At 36.6% G+C, this 24,106-nt stretch overlaps 1 protein-coding gene across 5 annotated transcripts in view; it reads right to left on the reverse strand.

Annotated features, from left to right (window-relative positions):
- Nucleotides 1-24,106, reverse strand: part of ARID4B (AT-rich interaction domain 4B) — an 88,946-nt gene that overhangs the window by 8,068 nt on the left and 56,772 nt on the right. For 4 of the 5 annotated variants that reach the window (XM_027657286.1, XM_027657287.1, XM_027657290.1 and 1 more), the window contains 7 exons: nucleotides 23,427-23,524; nucleotides 22,947-23,214; nucleotides 21,774-21,946; nucleotides 11,675-11,926; nucleotides 5,074-5,158; nucleotides 4,062-4,254; nucleotides 1,369-2,580 (listed from right to left, as the gene is read on the reverse strand). In XM_027657286.1, coding sequence (XP_027513087.1) covers nucleotides 1,369-2,580; nucleotides 4,062-4,254; nucleotides 5,074-5,158; nucleotides 11,675-11,926; nucleotides 21,774-21,946; nucleotides 22,947-23,214; nucleotides 23,427-23,524 — 2,281 coding nt within the window. The remainder of the gene's footprint in view (nucleotides 1-1,368; nucleotides 2,581-4,061; nucleotides 4,255-5,073; nucleotides 5,159-11,674; nucleotides 11,927-21,773; nucleotides 21,947-22,946; nucleotides 23,215-23,426; nucleotides 23,525-24,106) is intronic. The other variant, XM_027657285.1, reaches the window with a different exon arrangement.

The following is a 24,106-nucleotide window of genomic DNA, read 5'->3' on the forward strand; positions in this document are numbered from 1 at the left end:
GCCACCAAAAAAGGAAGGCAAACCAAAAAAACCAAGGGAAAAAGTCTACTGGTATTTGTGACTACAAGGGGAAAAAGTAGAAAAGGAAGATAAAAGAATTCTAGTACACATGCTAAAAGAGAGTGTTTTAGGAGTTGTTCAAATGTTGTTTCCCAGCCATGTGACCTACAGATTAAAAATTACCCCTATAATAAAACAATTTAAATTAAGGAACCCAATTTTCTGAAGCAGGCAACAAAATCAGAGAGGAAGCTGAAGTCTAAGGCATGTAAAAGTAATCTTGTACAATAGTGTAAAACTTCTTTTAAGTGGCAATAAATTGCTTTCATATAAAAAAGCAAACAAATTAAGTTCTAAACCTTTGCAGCTATAATTAACAATGCAATACAGGTGTGTTTATTGAGGGCTACACATTCATCTCTTCCAAACTCTCTCCTTTGTTTAAGGAAACACATTTTGTTGCATATTTTCAGAAGAACATTTCCAAAAGAATGCTGAAGATCATATCGCTTAAGGGCATTTTGAGCAAAATTAGTTAACGATTAACTGAAATCTACTGAGATGAAGAAACCACTTTTATCTCAGGATTATAGCCTAAATGCATTTTTCTTCCTTTATGTTCACAATTTTTAGGCAATACAACACAGTGAAAGTAGCTGTACTTTTCATGAACTGTAAAAGAGCCAGCTACTTTCAGAAAAAAAGCTTTTGGATCTTGCCAACAGTTAAAAAGCAGGCAGCACTACACTGATATCATGTGCACAAGTGTTGGTCATGTTTATTATCCCCTTTTCTCTAGTGGTTTCAAGATAGGAACTTCAATCTGCAAAATCACATCTGATAGCTAAACATAGCTAAAAAGGTCAATACTTGTTATCAGCTTGACATGAATCTTATGAAGTTAATGTTCTAAAAAAATACAAGTTTGAAATGGCTGCCTAAGCAGCCTAGCAGCAAGAGGGCTTTCTACCTCCAAATACACACCTTACAGAGAATCAAATTTTATGCAAAAATCTTCTTCTTCTACTTCTGAGGAGGGTGTTTAAAATACTTCCATCTTGCTACAATAAATATGCCTTACACAAGCTATTACTGTTTGCTCTGGGCTTTTCTTGCCATGTCTAGTAAAAACTTCATTCTTACATACTTTATCCCTCATTGACACCATCACCATTTTCTTTTTAATGGAAGGCCAATAAACTTCTTGGCAGATCATATTTATTCACTTAATCATTAAGCTATTTCCACATATTTGAAATGGACAGCAGGCTACTGTTCCTCCAACAGCTAACTTCCCTGCAGCATAACCACAACAGAATGCAAACACATCAGCAATGCTAAAAATGCTCTGTTTACCCTTTCCTTTACCTTTTTCAGCATGCTCTGGCTCTGGTTGATTACTACTACTGGAGCTGACACTGGCATCAAAACCTGTTGGAGAAATATTTCCCTCAGACTGGAGGTCTTGCAGTTCCCCTGCCACACTGTCCACCTCTATTGTGCTATCTGTTTCACTTTTGATGCTTCGTATTTCTTCTTGATTTGGTGGCAGCGTCTCAGAGACAGTGACACTGGACTGATGTCTACTGGACTCCGTTACGGTTACAGAGGAAGGCGACTCAGGAGTTGTAGGAGGAGTATTTAGCACTGAATTGCTGCCACTGCTTGGAAATTCAACTTTCTTCTCACCCACTTCAGTCGGTTTCTCCTCAACAGGTTTCACATCCACACTAGCCGGCAAAGATTTTTCAAGTTCACAGCTAGGCAAAGAAATACCTTCTTCTGCAAGAGTCTGAAGCTGCTCCTCTGCTGCAGCATCCTCGGGAGCAGCATGTGGAGGGGAGGCGGCAGCCTCAGTGTCAGAGTCTGAGAACAGTTCCTTCAGTGTTTTCTTCGGCCATTGCCCTTGAATACTTGACCAGACATCTTTTCGATCCTTTGCTCTGGTGTTCTGAAGTCTTTCATCAGAGTTATTTAGAAGCTTTATTCTTTTCTCTCCCACTTCAGAAAATCCGGAATAGAAAGTACTTGTCCGTAAAGACTTCCTTTTCTCCTCTAGTCCATTGTACTTTTTCGTTGGAGTGATTTTCAGTTTAGATTTGTCTTCCTCATCTTCATCCGAGGAGCTGTTACTGCTGTTTTCTAAACTAAGGGAGTCTTTGTTTTTGGACTTCTCATCCTTTCTATTAGGTGACACTGTCTTCAAAGATTCCTCTGCAACACAGTGTCTTCGTTTACCACGTTTCACTTGTGGTTTTGCTGTTTTATCCACTATCTCCTTTTTTACATCCTTTCTCTTCTTTGTAGCTTCATCTTCTCCATCGGAGTCACTGTCTTCAGATAACTCTTCCATCTCTTTTCTCAGTCTTTCAGGAGACTTGGATACTGACTTGGGCACTCCTGCATCTGTAAGAGCTTTAGTTTCTTCTGGGAGGGATGAGCCGCTCTGTTCTTCTTTTAGACGGAGTTCATTTTTATCTTGGCTTACAGCTTCAGGCTGAGATTCCTCTTTGCCATCAGCATGTACATTCGGGGCACTTTGGTCATCTTCGTGCTCGCTATCATCAGAACTTTCAGAAGCTAATTAAAAGTAAATCCAAAATAAAAAAAAAAAAAAGAAAAAGAAAAACAAAACAAGAAAAGTTTGTCTTGATTCTGGTTACAAAGAATTATTACCAAAAAAAAAAATCCAACTGAAGAAAACTCTACAGATATGAAGACATGCTATAGTAATCTTTAGCAGTATATTGCTTAAATGGTACCTCTGGAAGAGTTCAAAAACTTAAGGTATAATGGCTAGATTAGAAACTAGGAAGATTCTGTATTATACAGTACATCTCCAGGAATTTCTGAAGAGGTGGAGAAAGCATAGAGTGCATCAATCCATAAAACACAAACTTCTGCATAATTACCCAAACCAGGGACTGAAAGATGTGCTTACATTTTCTTACAGGTTACAAATACTACCATTATCTGCCTTTTTTCCAAAGCCTAGAACAGAGACATCATTTTCCCTGGAAAATCCACAGTCTAAAGGACAGAATGACCACACACACATTGGATACTCTCTAACAAACCAACCTGATGACAAGGCTGGAAAAAGGAAGTGAAAGCAATAATGGACGGAACTTAGAGAAACAAATGGACAACAAGAGTGTAGCACAACAGCAAGAACATTTGGGGTCAGCAATAAAGAAAAGAAGAACAAAAATACAGTGGAGAAGGAATCATCAGCAATCCCATTCAATGGGAAAAGGTATGAATACAAGGAGAAATATGGGAATTGGCTCAAATATATATATACATATAACTCCTTGATTTGTAAAGTTAATTACAGATTAATTATAGCACTAATAATAGTGTCACCACTAATTGCTTTTTTGTTTCTCATTTCCTAAGGAAATGAAGCTTCATAGATTATGTTGACTGATATTCCACCTACAATTTTGGAACCCAGTGGCCAGTGTCAGCCAAGTTCAAATAAGTCTGAAAGATTATTAAATTCACATAATTCCCACAAAAATCTGTGATAACCCAAACTACCTACACCATATAATTTCTTTCTCTGGAGGCTAAAGGATAAAGAGAAACAACTCTAAACTAAGGATAAAGAGAAGCAACCAGTTATTATAATCCTGCTGTAAATGTGTGGGAAGGGGCAAACAGTGTTAGCAACGACAGACAAGCTGATGTGAAACCTAGCTTTATTAGTTCTGTTTTTCAAGGCAAAAAAAAATTAAAAATAATGGGTCCTAAAAGTTAGATAAATCAAAAATTGAAAGTTTACACATTAGGTAGGAAGCAAAAATTCTTTGCTCTATATCAAACAAAAAGAGGATGGCAACACATAGAATGTAACTGACTGCTGACACACTGAATCCACACTACCTGTTTTCAGAAACTGCCAACATTGCTTTTGTCCAAGGGTTATTTCTGAAGATAATGTTATAATTAGCCAGACAAACACTGGCTAAGTGTTCAGTTGCATCAGTTGTTCTACACTGACATTTACTCCTGTTTAAAGGCCATTTACAGAATTAGAAAACTTCATAGTACAATACCTTGTAGTCCATTAATCACAGAAGTAATTTCTATTGATTTAACTGGAGCTTGTTCAGTATTTTTGGCTTCAGTGCTGTCAAGTTTGGACCCAGTCTCTGGTGATGTGCTGGTGTGAAAGGGGGGTTTTGACAAACGTCGCAATTTAGAGGGTTTAGGAGAATACTTCTCTTCCTTCTCTCTGTCAGTTTTATTCTAGGCGAAAGAAAAGATTTAAAAAAAAATAACAAACGTTGCATATGACCACACATCTTAACAAAGATTACAATTACACAATATTTACAGTTATCTTTAACATTCAACCTCTGAAGAAAAGCTCCCCTCTTCGAAAGATTACGAATACCTTTCTGTGTTCCGTGCCAAGACCTTTCTACTGAAGACAGGGACTTTGCCAATACTAAAACAAACTGGAAAGCAAACACAGCCAGTGCTCTAGGAGCAATGGCACCACAGGATGCCAGGCTCAGCAGTGGCAGGGCAGCTGTCAGGTTCTGAAGATGCTGGGCAGGGGGTAGGAAGAGTGCCAGTATCTGTGGCAGAAGGAAAAGCTTCCTTGCAGCTCACAGTCTAAGGAATGTATCACCACCTAAGCCTAAATATCAGTTGTAAAAGAATGAATTTTGGAAGAAATGCTTGGCAATAAAATTATAAAGTCCCATGCACACAGACTAGTCATATGTTTGCTCTCCAGAATCAGGGAGCTCAGAAATTTCACCCCCTGAGCTGGCTCCCAACACTGATAAAAATTTGGATCCTTTTCATTTGTTTTCTGTAAATGCATAAAGTACATTTAATTAAAAAATACAGGAAAGAAGGAAAGAGAAGCTTCCCCACCCCAAAGAGCAAAACCAAAACCTCCATGAAAACAGTATCTGTTTTTAGAAGCCTACGAAGTCGCTTTCCCTGTCAAGCATTTGTAGGCCAATCTAAAGGTCAGGAAGGGAGGTGGGGATTACTGAAGTATGTATCAAACCAAAGTTGGGGGGAACCAGGGAGAAAAGGGAGAAAAACTACCTTTATTTTCTTTCGATGCTTAATTTTTGGTACATTTTTATCAGCTGGCCTCACTATCTTGTCTGCCTTTATCCATTCATCATACCTAAACACAAAAAGAAATTGTACACGTTTATGATTTTAAGCAGATAAGCACGACATCATATGAGAAATTTAATCAACAAAAAAGAGAATTAGTAGGAACATAAAAACAGAATTGGAATTTGAATCAAGTAACTTGCGTACTTTTCAAATCTGTGAAGTTTCAGCTAAGGTTCAGAGGATTGAAGTTTTTTTTACACTGAAGAGTAACTGCAAAATCTGCTATTTTTCCAGTCTGCACTGAACAAGAGGAAATCCATGTATAAAGATAAAACAAACTACCTGAATGACAAATCTTTATGGACCTCAAAGAGGTATCCCTTCATTTATATTTATATATATATATATATGTACACACACACTGTAAAACCTTAACAATAAATTCTTACAACTGCATAAAATGTGACCAGTTAATAAACTCTTTTGATCCCACATGCCTGCAAAGTGATATTTTGAGTGACTAACCTTTTGGAGACACTAACTTTTGAGTCATTGACTCCACAGTAACACTTTTCAATTCCTTTTCAGTTAAATATTTCCATTTTGTATCAGAATGATACAAGACAGAAACATACTAAATAGTGGCAAGATATTAACAACAGGCATCTTACTATCTAAGACTAACCCTGTTAAATACAAATCCAGGACTAAAGAAGTACATTTTTAGTAATATACTGTAACTATGGTACTGTACTTGCCAGATTCATTGTGTATTTCTGAAAAAAACTCAAGAATCAATTAAATCAATTTTTTTCTCCCAATTATAATCAGCTGTTTTACTACAACTGTGAATTCAAGAACCATCTGCATAAGAAATAGGTCAGTTAAAAAATACTATGTATTAACATACAAACAAATTCTGGCCCCTCTAGGTAAACATGAGAATAGAGGGGGGGAAAAAAACAACTTCAAAAAAACCACCACCACTAAAGACCTAAAAACCCAAACCACACACCCTTAGACAACTAGTACAAGATGGAGTCAAGCACAATGCACTCATGACCATGCTGACTTTCCACCATTTTTATATATACAATGACTACTGACACAGCCCCAATTCAGCTTCTTTGCAACACTGCCAATTATATCCACAGCGGTGACACATAAATTCAAAAACATATAGAGAAAAACGTGCCCGTTTCCAACTTGCTTTCATGTATATGCTAAGTTAAGATTTATGCAAAGTATTTCAGAAGCTCAATAATGTATTTTATTAACTTAAATTTCACATAATAATACAGTGAAAAATGAAGTATCAGTCATCTCTTAAAAACAGTTTTCCAAAACAATTTGTTGGGCTTTTTTTTCCCTTCTCTGTGACATAAAAACCACAAAATCTTGCAGCAGACCATGCAGACTATGACATACCAAGACTGCCTATACTGCTGCAGATACCACTGTCATTGTACTATTATACTGTCATTACCAGGGGAAAGGTCAATAAATAGTTTCTCTCCAAAACTGGAATATAACTCTGCAAAGTTTCCCAATATGGAAAAATCCCATATTCTATGAGACTGTGGTAAACTCTATGTGAAGCAATCTTTCTTCAAGTCAAAGACATTCTTTCCACAAGGAATACTACTAAGTGACTGCCAAATGGACTTTGTGACCCACAGACAGGTAAGACTATTTTATTAGGTCTAAATGCTCACAGGAAAACAGCACTAGGACTTGACAAAGACGGTGAAAAGTGATGATTCTGACAGTGTCCTTTCTGCCTCAACCATACTGGAATACAAAATTTGTATTCACTCATTCTATGCATTTCCAGCAAGAAAACAATCTTGCCCCTATGCAAAGTCTGTGCACAGCCCACACTGTCTGTGATTCACAGTAACTGCAGTGCCTTTTGGGGTGGCAGCTGATAGACACGGGGGCACCCAAAAGCAAAGGAGATGTGCAAAATCTGAAGAGAATATCTGTACATACCACAGGGCCTTAAATGTTACGTATTAGAAGCAGTGGTCACACAAGCCCTCATCTCAAGGAGCACATGTGTGACAGTCATAGTTCCTGGCCAGAGCATATCCTGTTTTACTCCTGACTGCACGAGAAACAGACAGACCCTGCAAAGAGGCCCAGTGTCACAGAAATCTCACATCTTCTCCAGGGAATGAGCTGCCCACACTTCACACCTTTGCATCACACAGCTCCTTTCACTATTCACACATCAGATGCATATGGTTTGCCTAAACCTGCGACAGTGAGACCCCAGGCTGAAACAGATCCTGCAAAAAGGATACATCCCAAGCAACAGCCGACAACCTGATCCTAAATTACTTTTTCCTCTACTGCATGACACAGAGGCACTCTGAAAGGTGCATTTAAATGGGGTGTGTGACTCAGACTAGAGTCTTTCTGGAATTGTACCTGCTAAAATATGAAAACTTACTTCATCAATAATCTTGCTTTAGACAGTCTGTTCACAAAACAAAATAAACCCAAAAATATTATGAAAAAAGCTCTTCAGCTCTCATTACAAGAAGTATGTGCTTTCAGAAGACCTGGGTTGTTTTACTACAATGCTGTCTTTCACACTTACTTGCATCGCCACCCTAAAGTGAGTAGGTGGGTGCAGAGATGAGAGAGAAAAGATGGGGAACTGCTCTTAAAGAGTTTGCACAGATTTTTTTGAGAACCAAGAGGAGGGATGTAATATGAAATTATTATTTACCTATTTTTTTTAATCAGGTTTCATATGAAAACCTGAAATGCCTTCAATAAGGAACATCCCCTTTGCCTTACCAAAATGAAGACAAAGAAGAGCCAGTAAGGAGAGAAGCTTTTCTGCCCTACCGGTTAAAATGAATGGCTGCTGGAAAGCGGAGTTTAAACAGGAAGGAAGAAAAAAAGCTAAAATGAAATGAATAGCTGTATAGCAGAAAAAATAATTGGCCCTTTCCATCACAGTATGTACTGATTCTATTACATCATATGTACTACTTGCAAGCTAAAATACATCACAACATACTCTCAAAGATTGCACAGTCAATCCTCCCCAGAAGTACTAGAGGGGAAATAAGGAGAAAAGCATGCTTTTCCCGACTAGATGTATACTATCAAAGGTACCACTTTCTCAGGAAGACAAGTGACCTTAAGGAACTAGCAAGTCTTGGCAAATTCACTGAAAAGTTCCAATAAACTCTCGGTAGCTGCTAACACGGAAAAACCAAGTATTTAATTTGGCTGTGATCAAAGAAAGGAGAAGAGTTAGTGTGACACCCGAATACTGGAATATTAGTTAAAGATTCTGGTTTGTTTAATTTCACTAATTTTTTTTTAAATAATTCTGCCCCTGCCTCCTCCATGACATACATTATTTTCCAGAACCAGGAATTTTGCTACGCATTAAATTTCAGTGGTTGATAGTTAAGTATAAAATTCATACATGAAGTAACGGTTCAGCTAACTGAGACAGAAATTAGCATTTTCACATGCAGATTTCTGAAGGAAGGAAAGAAAGGAATGTTGAAAATAGTAAGTCTTAGCTTTAAACAGTTGAAACCTTCAAGAATAACAAGCCTTGTGATGTTGTACCATAATGACCCACAGTTTTTAAACAATCTAAATGCTTTTTAAATATGCACCCTTTAATGACTGGGAATGTGCTGCAGAAGAAATTCACCTCAAGCACTTATAAAATGAACTTTTTTTTGCACTGGTAGCTGAAGATTAAAATTAAAACAGAAGGAACTGGCACTGTAGGCCCCAAAGAAGTTTTAGTTCCACACAGAGCACATGTAATTCAAAACATTACTGGTCTATTAGAAGAAACACAATTTCTCTGTGTTTCTCTGCTTTTATTGGTTAACACATGATAACATAAGCAGGTCTCTCAGGGTAGAGATTTCTACCGTTCCCTTTCACTACAAGTCAGGCTCCACTGAACTGCCATTCTTTACGTTTATCAGAGACACATATCACTTGAATCTCAGGAGCTAACAACAAGATCCTTTAGCGTAAAGCTGTACAGCTTCTGTACTTCCTATTTACTCTTAAAAAAAAGAAAAAAAAAAGAAGTTCCACAGTTGTTGTCTCTGGTTCCAGAGCATTAAAAACCTCCAAAAACTAAAAAAGATGAATATCAAGTTACCAAATTCCATTCCAAGTACCCCAAGGCATGTGAACACGCTCCCTTGCCCCCCACACACAGTTATTCTGAATCTCAGACTGATATTGAAATTAAATCGTGATAAGAAACATTAGTAGCTATTTAGGACTTCTGCTCAAACTTGTAGGGTTTAAAGAACGGGTCATTAAATGGTATACTGACCAAAAGTGGAAACAGGAAAGTCAACCTTTTAGGGGTAGGAGAATGACAGAATTAAAAAAGCCGTAGATAATTAGAAAATCCTAGTTTGGTACATCACTGTACTTGTACATACAGTATTTGTCCCTGCTAAGTAAGCTACAATGATTAAGGAGAGGAAGGAATTGCTTCCTATCCAAGCAAGGCAGTTATTTTTCCAGGTTATGACTGACCAAAAGCTAAATCAAGCTATTACATCTTGTGAGACTAGTCTTCACAATACTAAAATACTGAAGTATTTAGATAATGCCTTAAGCTCAGGCTTATCCACTCTGTCAAATTCAAAACTGTAAGTAATTTTACTTGATTTAAAAAAAATTAGCCACATTTAGCAGAGTCCGCACACAGTCCCATAGCTAAATCTCAATTGCTGATATATTTTTCAGTGAACAGTCCTGCTCCCCCAGAGTCTTTCAGAGGGCTCTTTTAAAACACCACATAAAAATATAAATGCAAGTCCTGCTGTCAGAAAGATCAAACAACGTTTCTTAATTCTTAAATGAGTGCAAGTTTACTAAAAATGTTTTTCTTATCAAACATATCCTAGTCACAGAAATAATGCCTCTGATACCAATATGGGTATTTGTTTAAAATGCAGAATTAAAAAATCAGAATCTTGATTTCTCCTTTGAGAATGGGAGTGCTGGGATCTCCAAGGTGAAGAAGGCTCATTTTTGACTTCTCATTTCTTCAGATTTGAAGTAGTATTGCTCAAACAAAAATCTGATCATGTCACCTCACAGCATGTATAATATGCGTAGCATGACATTTGCTCAAAAAGAAAAAGAACTTCTATGTTTACATGCGAATTCCAAAACAAGAGTTTAAAAGCAAGAAATCCCTTGGAATGGTTACACAAAGTAATCCTCAGCGAGTAGAATGAAGTTTCAGCAACTTGCACTCCCAAGGGAGTCCTCCCCAATAAGGGCCAAAATGCAAGTCAGATCCCACCTTGAGCAGGCTGCATCTCCCCTCATGTCTTGACTTCACAGCCCACTATGCTTACAAATGTTGCCTGAAGACAGTTTATGTCAAAGACCCTATTTCTGAAGATCAGTGTAGATGTAGACCAAAATTCTACAAACGATCAGTATCAAAACTGGCGACAGTGAGACTTTCCTCCTCAGTAGTGGTTTAGGTGCTCCTGGAAATCACCAGGCCTAGATGTAAAGAGGTGAATTCAAGGGAGGAAGAGAAGCATCACATTTCTCTAACTGTTACCTTTGATAGCAGATCTTGCTAGAACTGAATAAATGACATTTGTCCTGCCCTCTTGGTCAGAGGTAGCGTGTCCAGATGACAGATGGTCACAAGAACCTCAGCTTTTTCAGAAAAGGAAAAATAAGTAAAGAAAATGTCTAGCTGATTTGTCTCAGATTTGTGGGGTTTGGGTTTTTTTACAGATCTATAAAGACAGTAATAAAGTTAATAACAGCTAAAGACAATGAGCAGGTACACTGAAAATAAGGAAAGAAGCAGATATGCTTATAAGCTGCTCAAAAACATTGGTTTTCTCTACTGTTTTCAAAGTTGCTTTAAGTTTTAAATGGCAAAAAAGAGGTCTGAAATGGGAAAAATATAAGAATATGTCGACTTATTTCTATTAATGCTAGACTAAAGACAATAAAAAGGCATATACTCCTGTTTATATTAAAAAAAACCGTAAGATGCCACTAGACTAAGAAGAGACTTGTTTGGAAGCTTTAAGGCAGCCTCAGAGGAAAGAAGGGGAGGGGGAAACTGGACCTGATGAAATGCAATTATTTGCTGCACACTAATTTGCCACTAAGAATCTTGTCATTCTCCTGTTAAATATCATACTGGTAGTGTACTCTGTGCTTCACTGACAAGAGTATACAGCCTCAGCTAAGTACACTATTCAAATATTTTATGAGATAAAATTGGCTTAAGAAAGCCAGAGGAGGATTCTGTGAAAGAGTGAACTGTCACTGGAGAGAGCAAAAAGAAAGATGGGGAACAAATGAAGCCTTCTTTGAACAAGTAGTTTTAAGATGATTTTCTAAGTAACTAAAGTGCTGCATTCATATAGCGCTAAAAATCTAATAGTTTCATACAGTACAGTGACCTTCATAGAACACCAATGCTAAAAGTTTAGGACTCCAGATGTCTATTAATTTAGGTTTTAAAAATCATAAGTGTATTTGAGAAGTAATTCAAGAAGTAATCACTAACTAAAACTCAAGTTACCTCACGTTCCATCCACAGTAGTGCACCAAGTAAAGGACTTCTCCACCTTCGATGTCAGAATCTTTAATACTAGCTTCATACATTTTTTGATTTTTCCCTCTTCCATACCGCACTTGGACTTTCATGCCTGGTGGATAGCATTCAAACTCTTCTTCCTCATTGTTATTGTTGTCTTCTTCCTCCTCCTCCTCCTCCTCTTCCTCCTCCTCTGCTTCTTCTTCATCTTCATCTTCTTCCTTATTCGTGTCATCTCTTGAAAGGTTTAAAAAATTGTAGAGTTAATATGAGATACTTCATAAGCTTTTCAGTTCCAAACCACATATATTGATAAATATTGTGGATGCATTAGAGAGTGGGAAACAGGAGGCTCCAAATATGTGAAACTGTATTACAGCTGAGTAACATCAGCAAAATAGGATATAGTAACACATACAAAATCCAGTGACTGTAAGGTGCAAAAATGACTCAAAGAAAAAAAAAAATCCATCAAAATCTGTATGAGGAGAAGTTGTTCAAACTCATCTTTATATGATTCTTTCATGCAGTCTCTTTGTTAAACGTAATTTTTTTCAGTTAAAACTTATCCATTTCAATATAAAGTTTCCTTAATTCCATTTTTCAACCTACAAGTTTCACTAATGCTTCTTGAAACTTGCTTGTCAAAAAAATCCTTGCTTTTTTACAATAAATAAACTCAATCGCAACATCTTGAAATGACTGCAACCAAAACCAAATTTTAGGCAAAAAAATCCCCAACATCTTACTTGAGTTTATTAGCAAATTAAGAAAGCTGTGCTAATTTCTGACCTTGTCACTCCTTGCCAATTACGCTGAAGGTCTTCTAAATATGTCAAACTTGCACTTAATTATTATATAAATACACAAGCAGGTGTTCACTGTTTTCAGAAGTAAGCTAATTTTGAATCCATTTTTAGATATTTGGACTAATTTTCAGAAGCAGTAAGAACCCACGAATCTTGCTAGTCTCAGTCTGTGGTAACTATAGGCTGTCCAATGATCTGAAAATTATCTGCAATCAACTTAAAGAGGCAGACTGCATTATAAAAGATAAAGGGGAAAATATCTTTTAATCTCAAACAACTATATATATTAGTATTATTAGCCCTCCTATCATTCTAATCCCACACTGTGCAAAACAAAACAGATTTAGCTACTGACTAAATTCACGATAACTGTTGCCTGCTAATAATTCAAAAATCTGATACATGCAACAGGTATGTTTGGATGTATTACAGTTTGAGTAAGAAAAGGTAAGTTGCTCCTAGTCTGATTCACGCCAATACTTAAATTAACCTCACAAACACACACATCTGTATTAATAATCTAAACCTTTCTGTAACATCTTCAGTAGAAAATACTCAGATAAACCAAGCTACTTTTGCTCTGTAAAAGGATCAATAGCATTTTAGTTATTCAAATGCTTCTTTGCGGAAGTAAAACTGCAGGAATTAGCTGGTAAAAGAAAAGTCAGAACAATATGCTAAATTCAACTGTAGTGTAATCACACTGATTTAATGAAATTACTTCAGAAATGAAAGCTGTCACATATATATATATGCACAGACACACATAAATATATAATTATATACATACATGTGCATACACAATGAGAAATGCTAAAAAATCCCTTTGTTGGTATATTAACTATACCAAGTCATGGAAGAGATATCTGTCCAGATATACATGGCATGGACTATACGGTTTAATTCTGGATGGTCAAGACTTTTAAATTATTATATACTTGCAGTGAACTACTTTGCTGGTGAAGTTAAAAATCACCTGAGTTAAAAATGCAACATAAATAAATGAGCTTTGAAAGCTCACTTGACCTCCACTACACATCATATGGCAAAATTTACTTCCCAAAGAAATCATGAATAAAAGTGCCCAAAGACTAAGATGAAAAATTCCTGAACAGAATTCCGCAGCTAACAACAGAAACCACCAACTAGTAATTTAAATGCTTTTAAATTATACTCTCTGCTGCACTAAATCAAAACTCCTGATTAACTTCAGTTTAACAGGTACTATCATACAAAAGCTAAAAAACTTAGCATCAGGAGTGAAGTCACCACTGCTCCGAGAACAAGATGTGCTTGTGATTTCCCGTTAGTACGCAGACTTTTGCAAACTGCAATGAACCAAATTTGCCAATTCTTTTTTCTCCAAGAACTAGGGGCACAATCCTTGAATGCTGTCTGCAAAGAAAAGCATGCCTATGAGGGAGAGTCAGGATTTTCCAAACACTGGCAAGTACGGTGCCAGTGGCTCTTCGGAAGCTGGACAAATTTGCAGTCACTCTCATCTTAATGACCCTGTAGGTTTCTTGGTGTCCCAAAAGATATTCTACAAAGACTCCATGACAATACCAGAAATTGGTACCATCTGGAAGAGATGGAAGCCTCATTGTGACGTTGAATAACTTGGATGGTCAAATAGATACAAACAGCAGGCTGTACATAGGTGGAGGGCATGTCAGGAAGCAAAAGCAAAATGGAAGCAGAGATGGCTGCAATTAAAAAGTGTTCTGAGGAATGACTTGGTTAGCAATCATAACCTGGATATTTTAAGAACATTCATAATTTCGGAGCAGAAAAAAATGACGCACTCATATAGCTCCTGAAACAAAAAACCCAAACAACCCAAAAAACAACAACAACAAAAAAAACACCAACTCAAAACCCGAGAACATATATCAATGGTTGCAGGGAAGAAAAGATATTGTCTAAGAAGGTCATAAATAGCTCAAACCTGGCAGTGCAGATGAAGGAGAAGCCATGACTACCATGAAACAGAGGTTTGTAAGAGAAAATTGTGACTGTAGCCATCCAGCATGCACAGTAAGAACCTCATTAGTCCATGAGACACTGGATTTCCTGTAATGCTCTTTAGTCAAAACCCCAGGGAGGGCATGGGGAAAAAGGGAAAACCCCCCAAACAAACAAACAAACAAACAAACAATAATAATAATAATTTTAAAAATCAAGCAAAAAAACCCCAACCAACAAGCCTCTTGGCAGCAAACAATAATTTTCAACTTACAACCAGCACCAAGCAATATTTACCACAAAGCTGCAACAATTTTAATAACCTAAGCAGTAGCTGATGAAACAAGGAAGCAGCACATGTGCATGCACACTCTACAGGAGACACAGTAACACAAGCGTAACTGTGTTCCAGAATCCGAAGTATCATCAGAAAGCTTATCAGGACTCAAAGGCATTTCAAATTATAACCACAGACTAAAAACAATATCCCCACTCCATCTCACAAAGATTGGGAACATAAACCTTCAGAAGCAGGAAATTAATGAATTAAAATGCTAAAGTATTTGTTAATAAAACTATTAAAATATTTAGATTTGCTAAATTCTGCTTATCATTAGTTCCAAAGGACATTGTGAAATCACTAAAATGCTAAAACCACAGAGACGGCAGGTAATTCTCAGTCAATATAAAGATTTAGCACCAACAATCCCACAATTAAGTGCATCAACAAACAGACACTGTTAATAGATGAAACAGTGCATGTTATTACACCACTAAAGAAACTGCAGTATCATGCAAACTTCTTTCAACCCACTTTCTCTGGTGCTAAACACAGAGCTGTCACAAAGCCCGGTGAAATCCATGAGACAGGGTGTGATTTGGAACATTACATCTGCCTCCCAGGATCCCCGTCTTGCAGCAAACCTAACCCTACTCCAATACACTTTCCTTGACACACCAAACTGGCACACACAGCAGGTGAGATAGCATATGCAAGAATTTTTTTTTTTTTCAGGGGTTATTCTAAAACTTGAGGAAGCAAGATTATTTCAATTATTGGTTCAATTAAGTCATTACAGTTAATTGAACCACTAGCAGAAATAAACTCTAGTGTAATTGACACTTCAAGTTTAGCAATTAGCTTCTATTTTTGTTTCCCTCTTATTTTTTTTCCTTTTTCTCATCCTAGAGCATAATTTAACCTCTACTTCACATAATACAGAGCTGAAAGATGTTCTGTCTCTTCCATGTATTAAGGTGACGCTAAGTTTAAGGCACAGAAGTCATTAAGACCTGTCTTATGCCATGACAGTAGAATCTCATCTTTAATTACACAAAATAACAAAACACTCAAAAATTCATCAGTATTTGTCTTCCTTCTTGTCCTGGTTTTGGCTGGGATAGAGTTCATTTTCCTTAGTAGCTAGTACACTGCTCTGTTTTGGATGCACTGGGGTGACGGGGGAAGTCAGCATGGTTGCATGGTATGTAGTTGCCAGCTGGGTTAAACCACACCACCTCTGAAGCTACAAAGGAAGTCTGAAAATAAAAGCTCCAAGGACTTCTGCCTACACACACAAAAAAACTGAGTAAGTGCAGTTACGGTCCCTTGTCTTGAGGGAAGAGGAGAGGCACTAACTTGATTTGAATCACATCTGACTGTAGTACAGTACACTTGAACAATGCAAGCATGTACTCGGTAACCAGCGTATTCCTCTGCTGCTGTGGAGAAGACAGATGAAAGTACTTCATGTTATTGCTTCTTATCATTCAGCTAAGTATTTTGAAACATTCCTCAAAAGGATAATAGATGGCTCCAAAGTCTGGCTGAAGAGTACAGTCCTTTCTATTTTTACAGCACTGGTTCACATTCAGCTTGGAAACATCTAGTATCTGATGAATGTTTAAAGACTCGTCCACTACATAAGTCTCAGTGACAGCTACCATGGTAAACAGCCTTCATAGTGACCTTAAGCTATGTAAAACACCATGGCAGAACCACTTTTTCCATATCAGATGCCTCCCTTCCATTCAACACGTGGGACTAGTACATTTACACTGCCACTCTACACTTCAGTACTGCATCATTTGCAGCTTATTGCTGCATCAAAAGCAATCACTACATATGTTTGCTATCAGTGTGTATTCTATATTAAGAAAAAGAAAACAATTAGACTGTTTCTGAAAACATGACTATACAAAAACTTCCTTCCTAATACAAAGACAGCTGAAATACATAAATAGAACACATATCACATGTAAAAACATAGAAATATGTTCCTATAAATGAAACTAAGTATGGCTTTTATAAGCTTTTTGGTTTTGCATACACACCAATAATCTAAAATTCTGAGCAGATGTTCACACCATACATGCAATGAACATGACACACTGCTCTCCCTTCTTCCAGTTCCACATGAACCTAAATCACACTGGAACTATCTCAGTAAATAGTTCCCAACTAATCCAGAAGCTGTAAAATATGCCTTCTGTATGGAATCTCCTTCATTCCAAAACATTTTAACCTTTTTGCCACTGGTTCAGATTCACCACCGTAAAGCTCTGATATCTCATTTAAACAGATAAGGAACTGAAGAAAACAGTGCCTCTAACAATCTGTTATCTCTCATATGTGAAATGGAGCTTCTGACTATTACATAATTCTATTATAAATTGCTTTCAGAAAATCCCCAGTAAGTGTTTCCAGAAAATTTAACTCTTGTACAAACAGCAGCCATCACCAGCACAGGCACAGCAGGTAGTCCCCTTAACCTATAAGGGTAATACACCTTAGTAAAATCCTTCATGTGGAACAATGCCCATCTTTACTTAGTTCTCAATTACTGCTTTTATTACTCCTAGCTCCCTCCTACTGTTTATAGGAGGGGAAATGCTATTAGTGCACGTAAAGATGCATATAAACAGCTCTAAGATTAAGATTTTTCCCTTGCATGTGAATGAATGGTTGAACTCTGTTCAAGACTCTAAGCCAAAGAAATTTATCATTTTCACCTTTTGATACTATCAAAATATGACAGTACCAATCCCCACAAAACCACACCGTGAAGACTTAAACCATTAGCATGAGACAACCAGAAGTGTTTAGGTTTCTAAAGAATGTTTGTTCATGCATTCCTTGGAGAATATAAAAAAGCAGACAGTTTTCAAGAAAAAATAAATGAATTCAAAAAGTTTCCTAAGACCAAGGAAGAACTATTTGTGAGTACTGAAAATAACAGTCTGGTGAGAAAGAGCATCCAGAGCCATCCAGAGATGGCAACCCCTTCTGGTATTAGGGTTAAGGCAGCACCTCAGCCAAAAGAAGGAAAACACAAGAAAGCTTCTTACAATCTTTATGTACTGTAACTGAGATTACGTCAAAGAATTTTATCCGGTCACCTCAAAAATCCAAGTACTAAGTCTGACAACATATAAGTCTGATGTAAATTTTTGTTCAAAAGCAAAAATTAACCAGATTGTCAGCATTTAATCTTTCAGTTCAGTATAAAGTTCTTGACAATGGTCTGTCCCAGGTGCTTCAGAGCAAAGTGTTAAAAACAAAACAAAACACAAAGTCAATGAAACAAAATTTCAATAAAAACTTCAAACCCAAATCCAACAAATAAAAACTGGGAGCTGAATTAATCATCTGGGAAAAAAATTTTCTCACTAATATTGGTTAGATAGCAATTAACCTACACTTCAGTTCCCATACTTTACCTACTACAAAATTTTTAAAAACCTAGCTTTTATTTTATAAGCTTGTACTAAAAAAGCCACACCTTATAAAAACTCCACTAGGTTCCTGGACTCAATCTCTTTGGAACACATTCAAACACAACACTACATTGTTTATAGTGTAGAAAAAACTCTCAAGTCTCAATTTGTTGACTGAGTCAAGTGTTTAAATAGTTCACAATTAATATTAGATGCTACAAAGGAAAAAGTGCACCAACTATGCAATGTCACATTTGAAGACCTTTGCTTCCACAACATGAAGTTAGCAGGAACTTCGGAAGTTCTGAATAAAGATGGAGGATTTTTAACTCTTCTGTTTATTCGTTGGCCAAGCATGAGTCCTTTTTTGTACGTTATGCAAAGAGATGGATTGAAAAAGACCCATGAAAAGTAACACACTACTGACCTTTTTTTAAAATTTGTTTTAATGACTGGAAGTTGCACAATCTTTATCTAGCACAGGTATCTTACACTAGACACAGAAAAAACCAAAACAAAATGCAAATAAGAAAGCATGTGTAGAATAAAGGGCAAGCTGTCTTTGAAACTCTGTTCTCAGTGTTCACAGATACAAAAGCAGGCCAGAAACAGGCACTCTGAAGGAGAAAGGAAGAGAAAGTTCAGCCTTTCCTCCTCTTCATCATATTGTAAAGTCTGTGCAGAAGGGACCATAGGATTCAACTGGTAGCAACCTCAAAGGGTTGAGACACATGGGATTGCACAGAGAAACAAAACCTATAAACAACCCTAGCCTCCAGTAATATTTCCTGAGATCTGGAAGCTGGGAATTACATCCAGTCCTCCCAAAAGGAAGTCATCAAGAAGAAACTCAGAAGTTTTTCTTTCCTTGAAGTTTCTTGCGTCTATGGACAAATAAGCTACACGAGGATGTCCAAGGCACTACAGACAAATGCAAACAGCAAACTCTACAGGTTTGCCTTAGATAACATTAGATTTCATTTGCTTGGCTAGTTGGTAAGGACTGTGAAAGACAGATGGTCCATAACAAAAAAAGTTCCAGGAACATATTTTAAACACATCAACAAAATTTCAGTCCACATTGATCTATTTTGATTATGTTTGGGTATTGGTGTGTGTTACTAGTTTTCTACCTACAAAAATACCTATTTTCATTTTGCATTTCACTTCAACAAAGAATTCCAACCACAGCATTTCCCCCTCTGTAAAACCTTTGTTACTTCTAATATATAAAGTTGGGTACAGGAGAGCACAGTGTCTAATATAATGCCCCATAAAATTCCCTTACAACATCATGATATAAATGCTAAAAACACTGTTTAGCATTTAGGATGACAGTGGCACCTAAAAGCTTTTTAAAGCTGATACAAGTGCATTTTGTACTTCCTAACAATCTCTGAGAGAAGAAGGGAAAAGTAATCATGCTAACAGCGCTTTTGTAGTACTGCTTCTTAAAAAACACCTACAATTAACTCCTATAAATGTTTCAGTTTTGTAATTTAAATTATTCCTTGAGACATAACATACCTCCCAGCAATGACCACATCACCACCTACATCTCTTTTTTGACTTACGCTTTCTATTCTAATCAACTTGTTACAATCTTTCATTTTTCATAAAAGCAAAATAATAATTAAAAGAGTTTTTCACTGGATGAGTAAAGAGGAGCAGAGGGAAAAGAATTCAAATTACCATCAGGTAAACCAGGAAAAATTAAGAGGAAATAGTGTTTGCTAGAGATTTTGTTTTCATAAATAAGAAACTAGGAAAACTCATAACATTTTTTGATGTCATAAATAAGGTCATTTGACATGAATCAGGATAAAAAAACCCACTGAACTAAAAAAAAAAAATAAAAAAAAAAAACAAACACAAAAACAAAACAAAAAAACCCCCCAACCAAACAAAAAAACCACCAAAAAATAAAGGAGTACTGAAAAGTAAATGCAGCTTCTAAACTTTTATATACCATTTACTATAGTAGCATGGTAAGGATTAAGCCACTGGACTTTCCAAGTATATAAATAATCATAAATTAACATCACAGACATACACACATACAAACACACAATTTAGGGAACTTTAAAAGCTGCTGTTCTGTTATCAGTGCAAAGTTTTCCACCTATTTAGCTCAATATTTTGAAAGCAGCACTGTAAAATCAGTCTTTAATAATAATGAAAATCTCGCAAACCTGCTACAGTACCAATTTACCAAGTTCACCTTAAAAATTGCAAACGCAACAAGGTCCAGCACTTAGTCTTTAAAAAAGCAAAGTTTACACAGCACAAATGAAATCACACCCATAAGAGAAAAAGCTCTGTAACTGAGTTCAGGTAAACTTGATTTTTCCGTATTCTACATTTCTGAGTTACGGATATTGCCAACAGAATCTCACTGAAAATATTTAGGAAGATAAAAATATTTTACAAAAGGATCATTCCAGAATCGGTTATGAAAATCAAACCCCTTAATAAAATAAAAAAGAACTATTACCAATCCATCAGAAATCAATATACTGAACTAAAACATTCTGCCACAACTTTCAATGGTCCAGAAAAAGCACTAAGAGTTAATGATATTAAGACAGAAGATTAAGACAGCTGATCTACTAAACAGCTAGAATGAACAAGGGAATTAGTGGTCAGGAAACATCTGGTATTAAGTATAAAAAAAACCTCAACAAAAACCAACACATCCCTGAAACACAGATTGCTGTGAAAGTATAAGGAGGTGTACGCTTTCCCTCTTGTAACAGCTTTTCCCTTAAAGCATCTCTTAGTGTTTTTTCTTGAAGTCAAATATCCTATTAAAAGAGATCTTCGATCTGACCTCCAAGGGCAATTTTTGTGTTCTTATCACCTGAAATCATACTGTATGAGGGCTCTAATTGCAAGAATATAAATTGTTCACACACTGTGGATCAACGAGGACTATATTCAGTTTGTGGTTTTTTGTGTGTATGTGGCTGCTGAAAATCACTTGTGGGGTTTTCCTGCATTGAAACAGGAAAATCTGCTATTCCATAAAGGAAATGAGAGATCTCTTACACACATTAATTGATATGATGGTTCTGAGCATCCCTATTATTTCAATCTCCTACTTTTAAAACACCTGTGTGAAGGACTTCACAAAAGAGACTCCACACAGTATCATGCCTACTCAATAGCAAAGCTGGTAACTGAGTAATGCAAGGTACTTTCATCTTCTCTCGTGTTACTCACCACTGTCCAAACAGCAAAAGATGGAAACCACAAGTTTGTGATATATTTGAACAAAAATTAAGTAGAAAAATACTACTGGCAATGACTGCAACATTTTTGTCTTAAATCATAGTCACCTAAGCTTTATACGTTCTTTCCTCACTCAGCTTATAAATATTTAGGCCTGAACTCTGTAAAACTTATACTGCCATTTTTTTTTAAAAAATAGATTCATGAACTTCGATGGGTTTAACCATGATAAAGTTACAAACACTCTGGAAGACACGAGTCTGATTAACAACAGCATGTCTGATTTGAAGTCCAAATTACAAGAATAAAATTTAATGAATACATATCAGATGTCGTATCAGATTAGAAACAGTGTAACTTACCCCGATTTTTCTTTTTCTTCAGCATCTGCATTTACTGTGGGATTTTCAATGTCTTTAATCTTCTCCTCCTCTTTATCTTCCAGTTTGGTTTCATCTTCAGTTTTGATTACATTTAAGTCCTTTTCTTGATCAGGCTGAGTATACACAGAATCTGGCAAATTTTTTTTGTTTCCCTAGGATAATAAAACCTTTAGTTAACTCATAAGGTGAAGACAAAAGATTTAAGAAAAGGCAGACAAAACACACTGAAGCTGTAAGAGCAAAAGAACCCTTAGAGTCTGGGACTTGGCCTAAAATTACAGCACCTCTGCTGTTTTTCCTTCTGAAAATCTTAAACTAAATCTAACAAACTTCAAAGTTGCAGCCAGTCTCCTAGGTCGTTTTGTCACAATGACACAGGCATGCAGCTCTTAGACCTGGACCACAAAGCAATCCCCAAGAGAAACACTCCAGAAAGTAGGTTTTCACTTGGGTTGCAGAGATATCAGTACTGGCCCATCTGGAATTCACCTCGGAGAATACCAGCAGACAGCTGGCTGCCACTTCTATGCAGAAGCATTACAATTGTGTTGCACACTGACTTTGGGAGCTACACTGGTTCCACAGCAACTGCTAGGCCCGTACAGTGCAGCACATCAGCTTATTGCCCTGAACTTCCTTTGCTAAAGCCATTAAGTCAACATTGGATTTTGAAAAGCTATAAACATTAGTCTCTCTGGACCACTGAACTACATTAGACCTTGCGTACATTGTATGGCCCAGGTCTTCATACAGCTTCACTTGTTTCACTGGAACACTGAGTTAAAATCAAAATTTAGGAGGACTTAAAAGCACAGTTAAATGCACAACAGAAGTATCAGCACTGTAGGTTAGTTGTGAGCGTGCACTACCTATATAAAGCCACACACTAATTAGTCTCCATTTAATGTGGGAATTCCCCAAACAAGTGGAAAGTTAGAGCTGCTTCCTAACAAGTCAAACACCATGATCACCCAAAAACAGACACCTAGGGATAAATATAGCTCAAATGTGTCGTTCTGAATTAGGTTTACAGCAAGTTTTTGTCTTATTTTAAATCCATTACAGAGATTTCAATCTTTACAGTAATTCATGGTGATTACACACCAGCTGACTTTATAAGCAAGACATAATGTGAACTTTAAAATATATTACCAGAACAGAGGGCTTATCGTTTTCTTTACTTTCATTATCATTCTCAGCTAACTTTTTTTCTTCCTGTTGTACTACTGCTACTTCCTCCTGCTTGCGCTCATCCTTGTCCACTTTTGTATCTTTTGCATCCTGCTCTGGTTCTTCACGCATCTTCAACTCTTTTTCTTTTTCACAGTCTTTACAAGGCTTGTTCGTCACTTTCTCTGGCAATGCCATTTGAAATTCAATGTTAGCTGATGTACAATACTCTTCAAAACCATAGAGATATCTAAAAGAAAAAAATTGCCTGTGATAAGCAAGTTTTATTCAAGAAGGAACATGCTATCTAGAGAGGCTAAACATGAACTACATGTTTAACACCTAAAAAACTGTATTATAACCAAAAAGTTATGGACTTTATGTATATTATCACTAGCACAGGATCACTTCAGTTCATTCTACTGCTGTTTTTAGCAGAAACTTCATAGCTTTATTACTTACTTTCTGTATGCACATTTAACATTATATCCCGCAGCTGAATTCAATACAGGGATTCCAAGATCTTGATAAACTTGCTTCCACACTGCTCCACTTTCAATCTGTTAAAGAAAATGAAGCAATTGTTTTTGAATTAACTCACTGACACAAGACTAAGTCGACAAAGTTTATAACTTTGGAAAATAAACATAAGTAATTTCCTTCGATCTATAAAATTACTATTTATCACACAGTATTTCACTGTAATGCAAGCTGTAGTCTAATGTAATTACTTTAAGCAATTTAGCATTGCAATAAGCCACAGCAGGCTTTCCTCTCCAGGTGGCAATAAAACAAAGAAAATATAAAGATCAGAAAAATCAGTACATCATTTTTGTTTTACGTTTAAAGTAATTCTTGACTATCATGGCTAGAATTTTAATTAAATTGGAAAGAAAAAAATTCAAAGTGTTAACAATACTTATCCCTGCCAGTACTGCACCAGAAACAGTGGCTACCAGTCTTTCATTGCATCCTTAATACACCCTTCAGTGATAAAGTTCCATGACAGTGTGATATGCTCATTTCTAGCCATCTGTGAAGGTAGAGCAGATGTACTGCAATACTCAAGTACTACATCCTCTCTTGTATATCAGAAAGGTGTCACTGCACAAACATACCTCCTCAACTGACAGGCTAAATTT

Source organism: Corapipo altera, unplaced genomic scaffold, assembly GCF_003945725.1.
Source record: "Corapipo altera isolate COAL_440 unplaced genomic scaffold, ASM394572v1 2c, whole genome shotgun sequence".
Classification (NCBI taxonomy): Eukaryota; Metazoa; Chordata; class Aves; order Passeriformes; family Pipridae; genus Corapipo; species Corapipo altera.